The sequence below is a fragment of the Alexandromys fortis genome, unplaced genomic scaffold, assembly GCF_014885135.2.
Source record: "Alexandromys fortis isolate MF-2015 unplaced genomic scaffold, M_Fortis_MF-2015_v1.1 scaffold_181, whole genome shotgun sequence".
In the NCBI taxonomy this organism is placed as follows: Eukaryota; Metazoa; Chordata; class Mammalia; order Rodentia; family Cricetidae; genus Alexandromys; species Alexandromys fortis.
Genome location: NW_026068069.1, coordinates 1,298,408 through 1,306,778, shown reverse-complemented (window position 1 = coordinate 1,306,778; position 8,371 = coordinate 1,298,408). Strand labels below are relative to the sequence as shown.

The following is an 8,371-nucleotide window of genomic DNA, read 5'->3' as shown; positions in this document are numbered from 1 at the left end:
GGAGGATGCCTATATGATTTTCTTTGGGTTCTCCTTCTTATTTAGCTTCTCTAAGAACCCGAATTATAGGCTCAATGTCCTTTATTTATGGCTAGAAACCAAATATGAGTGAGAACATCCCATGTTCCTCTTTTTGGGTCTGGCTTACCTCACTCAGGATGGTGTAATTCAACTCCAGACACTGTTCAAAAGAAAAAGATCAACTTTGGAAGATTTAGAGAACTTGAGGTCTTTTGTAACATGTTTGCTCATAACCACCATGAGATCTGAAACTGAAACTTGAACCTTGGGATCATGTTTATGTAATTTCAGCATTTCTAGAACTACTGCCCAGCTCCACTTTGGAATCCTCGTGATGGGCTATTGCATATTTTATTTTGTATTGCAGCCTTGTGCCTTCATTATGCAAATTGTGAGGAAGATAAGAGTTTCTTTAAATTCTGAAATATTAAATGTGGCTTGACAGACTACACAATATATATGAGGCTTTGGAGGAATGCGGACCTAGTCCTAAAATGCATACCCCAACTTCTATGTGTATGACTTCTATGGCTGTATGACATTGGGCAGATTACTTTGTCTGCCTCCCTTTCTGCATTGGTTAAAAATAAAATGTAGCCAAGGCCTTTCTCAGAGGTTTGTGATGAGAATGGGGTGGATAGATAGGCTGTGCTCTATGAACAGTGACGCTAGGATAGTGTGCCAGAGGACTGTGGTGATGATGTCATAGGGGTGGTGCTAGTGGGGGATGGAAAGGATGAGAAAGAATCAGTGGGGCTCTGTGGGAGCAGAGCCCGCATCTTTGTCCAGAGAGGTAAAGTGCAGCCCTTGCTGAGAGCCCTGTGAATATTCATCCCACCGCTGCAGCTAATCCAGGAGGTAAACAGTGGCCTTGGAGGCGGCTGCTGTGAAAGCCGCTTTCCTATACTCTAAATGCAATCCTGTCTTGCAGACCGTCAAGCACAACCTTGATTAAATGGGCTTGACTAGAATAATGATTTCAGATAAGTGTCTAAGCATCAGTGGCACCAGTAAGTGTCATGAGATGGGAATCTCTCTAATGCCCTCCATTTCCCTGTCAAGTGTTTCCAGAAAAACATCCCAGAGGACGAAACACTCTGCTACTATGTTAACTGGGTCAGCCTCCATTACAGATTCTTTCATCCAAAATTGCAAAGGCTTCATTGTGAGTTCTATATCCACTTCTTTTTCTGGTTTTGACAGCTGGCTTCATTCCTCTAGACATCGTTTTTTTTGTTTGTTTGTTTGTTTGCTTTTCTATGAAATAAGAATTGTTAATTGTTTCAAACAATCGCTAATCAAATTAAATGCAATTATATTTGCAGAGCAGGCGTGGTCCCTAAAATGTACTGCTATTATCAGCTTATTAGAAATATTGAGTGACTTGTTCTTAGTATTACCTGCATTAAAAATCTGCGCAGTTCCAAGAGACATTACCTTTAGTCTGTCAACCAATAAAAAAAATTAAATTCACATTTCCTTCGCATACAATTCTTGCCATTGATTTTTGCAAAGCTGCTGTGAAAAGATAGTCTAGATGTAGGCATCAAGAATAAATGCCATTAAGTGGGATGGAAACAAACACCAAGGGAAATAAGAGCCTACAGGAGCTGGGCCCATCTGCTATAACTAGGTACATGTGCACTGTCTGCTAGGATAACTGTCGGATCAGATGGCTGCAAAAATGGCCCTTTCTCTCGCAGGAGAACCCGGACTTCTCATCTCTCGCGTCAATACGAAGAATCCTTTCTTTGGCTATGCTGGCTCTTACAGGCACACAAAAAGCAAGCTGCTTTTTGATGTTTTTAAGAAGGGAGATGTTTACTTCAATACAGGAGACCTCATGGTCCAAGATCACGAGAACTTCCTTTATTTCTGGGACCGTATTGGAGACACTTTCAGGTAGGAATGGCATTGGATGCCCAGCTGGTCCTGTGCCTGTGAACCCATCTTCTGTGGAAAGCAGAGACGCTGCTGCTGTGATTTCAGACACACAGGGTCTTTTCATTTCCATGATGATTCCCCTGCTCAAATTTTCACTTAGGATTCGTTTCTAGAATGAATTATGAGTCCTGATATTAAACTCCATAAGTGTTTTTAAAAACTAATTAGTAGTCTGTACCCAATAGGTAGGACACAAAAGCAGAAGCGACATGAGAAGCTAGTATTAGCGTTAAAAACAAGTACTGTGTGAAGTTGCCAGTTAGGATTAAACAGAAGAGCCATAAATCCATTCATTCATTCATTTCTTATCTCTTATTTCTCTATTTAGTGTTGGGGAGGGAGAGTACATGACATACATGCATGTGGCTTTGGGGAGTTGTTTCTCTTCTCCCACCTTGTCTGTTCATGGGACTGAACTCTGGTTTGAAGACAAGGGTCTCCATTCATTGAGCTGTCTCACCAGTCTTGAGATTATTTATGATGTAATGAAAAGTATTTTGAAACTGAGACTGCTCCCTCACGTTAACGTTTTATTTTCTAATTTCTAAAACTTGTCTTAGCCTACCTAAAAGTTTATTTTACTTTGTTATTCAATGTTATTCAATAGACTAGTCAAGAGCATAGAGTAAGTATTTAACAAGTGCTTGATGAGTAGACAAACAGAATAAATTAGTAGTATGTCAAATTCTCATCTTATAAAATTGTGTTCATTAAAATAACAGAATCGAAGGAGTCAATACCTAGAGAATGAAGTGGGTTAAGATACTGAGGTAGATGTAGTATTTCTTTCAATTCCTACTACCAAAGATAAAGTTTTAAACTTAATTTTTACTGTTGTACAAAGTAGTGATTTTGTACTAACATACCCTTCTCATCATGATTTATTTTATGACTCTATTAAAAATATTTAACACTGAACAATTTATACCAATAAAACTTTAAGTTATTTTAACCAAACCACAGCTGCTGCTGTTATTGAACCCTGAACAAAATGCTTTACAAGACATGCATAGCTTTCGCTTGACAACTAGTTATTTTTGGCCACTAGGTGCTTCACAGAGACAAACTCAAGTCACAAAAACTGCAAGCGGGAGTCGGCTCTTCAAATACTTACACTCTCACTCAGATCTGTCCGTCTTTTAGGTGGAAAGGAGAAAATGTTGCGACCACAGAGGTTGCTGACATGATCGGGAGGCTGGACTTCATCCAGGAAGCAAATGTGTATGGTGTGCCTGTGCCGGGTATGTGGATGTTGACGACTTTGAGTGTGTCCTTTAATGCAAGTGACATTAGTGTTTCCTGCTAATGCTGTGGGTGGCGGGGAGGCCAGGGATGCAGCAGAGGAAGAAGGGACAGATTCAGAAACTGTCGCCGAGGACGGGAGAAATGCATCAGTCCTCTGAGGTCTGCAGATGGCACAGCAGGTGGTGAGCAAGGTGGCCTTAGTCAAAATACCCATGTCAGGTTTTCTTAACTTCAAATAGTCCCTTTATTTCTTCTTTTTTTTTCCATTAGTGATTAAAATGTACGTTTTTGCTGGGCTATAGTTACCTCTACATAAATATTTTCATTCTTAATATTTGTCGTGATGGAATACAAAGCATACATAATTTATTTTATTTACCATCTTACCAGTTTCATTTCTGAAGTACAATCAAGGACAAAGTGTGGTCTTCCCTATTGTTCAGTTATTTCTCGTGATTACATCATACATCAGGGAAAGACACAGACTCACCTGCCACATTGTTACCTCTGGAATAGACCAAGTGTCTCTGTAGCAAGGAGTGTGTGACAAGACTGATCTTGAAAATGTGTCTAGTAATAAACTGATTTTATTCCAACCCTTCCCCCAGGTTACGAAGGAAAAGCAGGGATGGCTTCTATTATTCTAAAACCAAACAAGTCTTTGGACTTAGAGAAAATGTACGACCAAGTTGTAACATCTCTACCGGCTTATGCCTGCCCACGGTTTTTAAGAATTCAGGTAATTTTATAGCTTCAAACTTTATTGTTAAATGTAAGAACAAGAACCAAGAGGTGGGTCAGTAGCAAAATGCTGCTGTATCCTTTAGATAATGTGTGAATTTTATTTATATTAGTAAATTTTTTTATTTATTTATTATACAGTATTCTCAGTATTCTATCTGCATGTATGCCTGCAGGCCAGAAGAGGGCACCAGATCTCACTACAGATTGCTGTGAGCCACCATGTGGTTGCTGGGAATTGAACTCAGGACCTTTGGAAGAACAAACAGTGCTCTTAACCACTGAGCCATCTCTTCAGCCCCTATATTAGTAAATTTTAAGAATAAAAACCAGAAAGACACATTTCTGATGCTCTTTGATGCTGTACTTGGAGTTGTGGGAGAAGGAAGCAAGATGAAGTGCAGGGTTTGTCTTTGTCCTTTCTGTAGAGTTGTTCTCTTCAGCAAAGACCTCTGGACCAAGTGATGCTCTCAGTGAGGGTGGCAAACCAAAACTGTGCCTTGCACATATCTTCTGAAGATAGTTGAAGCTATTTGCCTAAAATTAGGTTTGGCCAGGTCAACATCAAAGTGGTTGCAGGATGTATACAGAACCTGGAGCAATTTATCTTTAAGCAAGTTTCCTCCCACCCTCTTTGTACAGTCCTTAGGTTAGGTCCTCTCCCTCTTGCATTGTGGGAAATCCTGAGCTCATCTATGTTGGATAAAGGCTCTTTTTTTTGTTGGATTGCAAGTAAGGAGTGGCTTGCAAATAACTTACTCAGCTACTGATAACTTTACCTGCTCAGTTTCTCAGTTAATGCTGTGGCTCAAATGCAATTTCCCAAACTTAGTAGTTTTCCATTTTAGCATTATAACACACAGACTTTTACAGAATATATTTGTTATGTTACTATCAAGTAATAAGTGAAACAGAAATTGCATTCATTTTTATAGCATTTGTAAATCAACACTCATAGCCAAAACACTTCTTATCCAAGGTGCACATCATCTAAATTTATTTATATTTAATTTGCCTATTATATATATATATATATCCTGTATATATTTTACTCACATTAACACAGGCACATGTGGCACTACCAATCCAAGTTTACTACCAATTTTCCCATATTACTTGTGTACTTACATGTCATGTGCATGTGTTTCCTATATATCATCTTTTGTATAGCTTCTATATACCCTCTTTATATATGTTATGTATATATAAATCCCTAATATATATTTCTAAATATAATAAATACAGGATGCTCAGTCCATATAATGTTTTACTTGTATATGCATTATTTCAGGGCTGACCATTTGGTGTTGGGTTCATCAATTTGGGGGGGTTCTTCCTTGAGGAATATGATTTCATCCCACTCCCCGCATTCTGTAGTTGTCTCTAGTTCTTAGTCTAGGTTGAAGACCCTGTGAGATTTCTTCTTCTGTGTTAGCATGTCTGCTGGTATCATCCACGTTCAAGTCTTGCTTAGGCAGCCATGTTGTTGAGATGTCGTAAGTTTAACTTTCCTGGCATTTCTAGGAAATGAATCTCACAGCAGACATTCTGTTCTTCTGGCTCTTTCAATCTTCTGTCCCCTCTTTTGAAAATATTCTCTGAACCTTAGGTGCAGGAGTTGCATTGTAGGTATGTCAGTTGAAGTTGTAGTTTTCTGTAGAGTCTTCATTTCTTTTAAAAAAAAGTTTTCTTTGTTGAGAAACTTTGTTTTGCAAAAAATGTTTGTTATCTTTGGGTATGACTAAATATTTAGAATACAGTTAGCAATTACACTGGTTTAGTAATATGGAGATTGTAGGGTCTCCTCCAAGATCCATGACCCCATTAGCTAGCTGTATTCTCTCGGGTAGTTGGATACATTGCTAGTACAAAGCATGATTTTCTTGTTATTGAGAAGTTCTTAAATCCGGTTTAGAGAACCTTTGGTTACCACTAAGATATAAGTCCTTATGAATTAAGACACAGTGGCCAGAGGATCTGAGCTTTACGTGGCCTGAAACGTTCCTCTCTGAGGATTAACTTTTATGGTACTAGAAGATGCCATGGAAGCTTCCAATGGATGGAAGCAGCCAATATTGCTACCTTGGCCTTTTATAGCTGCTCCCACTCTTCGTTTTATCCCCTCTGTTATCCCACAAGAAATATATCTTCACAAAACAGAACACAGGTTTAGAAAGTAATATTTTAGCCTTTATTCCTACCATAGCTTAAAATTTACTCACACAAGCAGAAGCCACATTTTATCATTGAACTATTTTAGACTAGTTCAGCATCACAAGCATTTAGAAAATCTTTTAATATCATTAATTTTCCAAACAGAACATTCACTATTACAGTAATGATTATTATTTCATTTGCTACAATTAACAGAAAGCATATCATTTAAAGCTTCCTATACAGATCTTACAATATTTATGCAGCAGGACTTGGTGGCACCCATGTTAATCCTAGAACTCCACAGACGCAAGTGGATCTCTTTGAGTTTGAGGCCAACCTGTTTTACATAGTGAGTTCAAGACTAGGAAAGCTATATAGTGAGACCCTGTCTCAGAAAATATATTTAACAAATTAATTATAGAATAAGTAATCTGAGAAAATACAAAACTAAAACTTACTTTTGACCATATGAATAAAGCAACTTCTTTGTGAAAAATTTAAGCCACATTCCTAACAGGGTAGTTTTGCCCACAACAGCACTCAGTATAGCTGAATAAAACTAACTCCATCCTTTCATTTTACTCCAGAGACACAAATTACTAGAACCTCCTGAAAAAACGTGTGTCATAAATTTTGTCTTTTATAACTTTCTTATAACAACATTGTATATTTATAATATTGTATTAGTATTGTCATGAGTTAAGGTATGTCTATATTTTTCAAACATGCTTTGTTTATAATAATTATTACGCATTCAGTAAGCTAGTATTTCAATAAAGTTTACAGATGAATTAAAGTTTTCTATTTCTAATGCTAAATTAGTACTAAATGTAAAGATATAAAATATGATAAGGAGATATGGCCCACATTATTAAACACTGTACTCATAAGTAGCAGCTACTGTGCATACCATACTAATAACTTGTTCCACTCAAATCTGTAATTGTTTCCTAGGAGAAAATGGCAACAACAGGGACATTCAAGCTACAGAAGATACAATTGGTGGAAGAAGGATTTCATCCACTGAAGATTTCCGACCCACTTTACTTTATGGATAACTTGAATAAAGCTTACGTTCCATTGACCGAAGAAATTTATAATCAGATAATGTTAGAGGAGCTTAAACTTTGAAACCGTTTTTTTTATGGGACTTTGATGCCTTCCTGGGAAAGAAGAAGAAGGACAATTGAGCTCCTTGACTGACAGTCGGGGAGGGTTCCTTCCATAAGTCCACCATAACTGGAAAGATTGTACATGAAGAATGCATTTGCTATACCTACGCTTTCAAGGCCCATCCTTCTCAGCACTGTGAGCCAGGAGGGATGTGATGTTCAGCCCGTCCATGGTCATGCGGCCAAGATGAGATGCTGCTCACAGCTGCTGCCCAGCATCTCCAGAAAGTGGCTTACTGCATAGAATGGGCCCAGGAGGGGATCACAGTTCAAAGTACAGTGTTTCCTGGATACATTTAGGAAGTAAAACCAAACAGGGCATAGTATTAGCACATGACTCTGAGACTATAGGAAATGTGGTGATTTCCTCTGAAGAGATGGGGAAGTTGTGTTTCCTTCACTGGCAAATATTCCTTGAGTTTAATAAGACTTAAATTTGCTTTATCTGGTATGAACTTTAGCTGATTGTTTTTTTTTTAATTTGAGGGTTCAGTGCATAACTAAATACTTGCCTTAATAGTGAAGATTTTAAATAATACATAAGTAGTTAACAGTTTAGCCACTTAAAATACGTTCTAATATGTGAAGATTCTAGTTTCCGATGAACAGTAAAATTTTTACTCAGCTTATTTTTATAGGCTCTATCTTGTAACTCAATAAAAATCATCTTTAATAATACGTGATTTGGGTGTTTCTTTTTATTATTTTGTGTGTGTGGGGTGTTTTGCCAGCATGTATGTCTGTGCACCATGTTTGTGCCCACTGCCCACAGAGCCTAGAAGAGGGCATCAGATTCCTCAGCATTGGAGTTATATAGTTGTGAGCTGCCATGTGGGTGGAACTGAACCCCAGGTCTTCTGGAAAATAGCCAGTGCTCTCATCCATAGGGCCCTCTCTCTAGCACGGTGATCTGTGTCTTTGTTGTGTTAATTTTAAGTATAATCCCCAATAAAAGGAACCTGACATACATACATGTACTCCTATCTCCTTTCTCTTAAACACACACTAAAGAGACAAACAGATGTGAAAATGTCAAAGGACAGAGCAGGGAAACAGGTGACTCCATCTCCTTAGAATTGTTGGACAGCTGT

The 8,371-nt window shown here is 38.1% G+C and overlaps 1 protein-coding gene across 1 annotated transcript in view; it reads left to right on the top strand.

Moving 5' to 3' along the window:
• Nucleotides 1–7,919, top strand: part of Slc27a6 (solute carrier family 27 member 6) — a 41,289-nt gene extending 33,370 nt beyond the window's left edge. The window contains exons 7-10 of the mRNA XM_050120888.1: nt 1,725–1,923; nt 3,109–3,206; nt 3,819–3,949; nt 7,063–7,919. Of these exons, the coding sequence (XP_049976845.1) occupies nt 1,725–1,923; nt 3,109–3,206; nt 3,819–3,949; nt 7,063–7,239 (605 nt within the window). The 3' untranslated portion in view covers nt 7,240–7,919. The remainder of the gene's footprint in view (nt 1–1,724; nt 1,924–3,108; nt 3,207–3,818; nt 3,950–7,062) is intronic.
• The last annotated feature ends 452 nt before the right edge of the window (nt 7,920–8,371 follow it).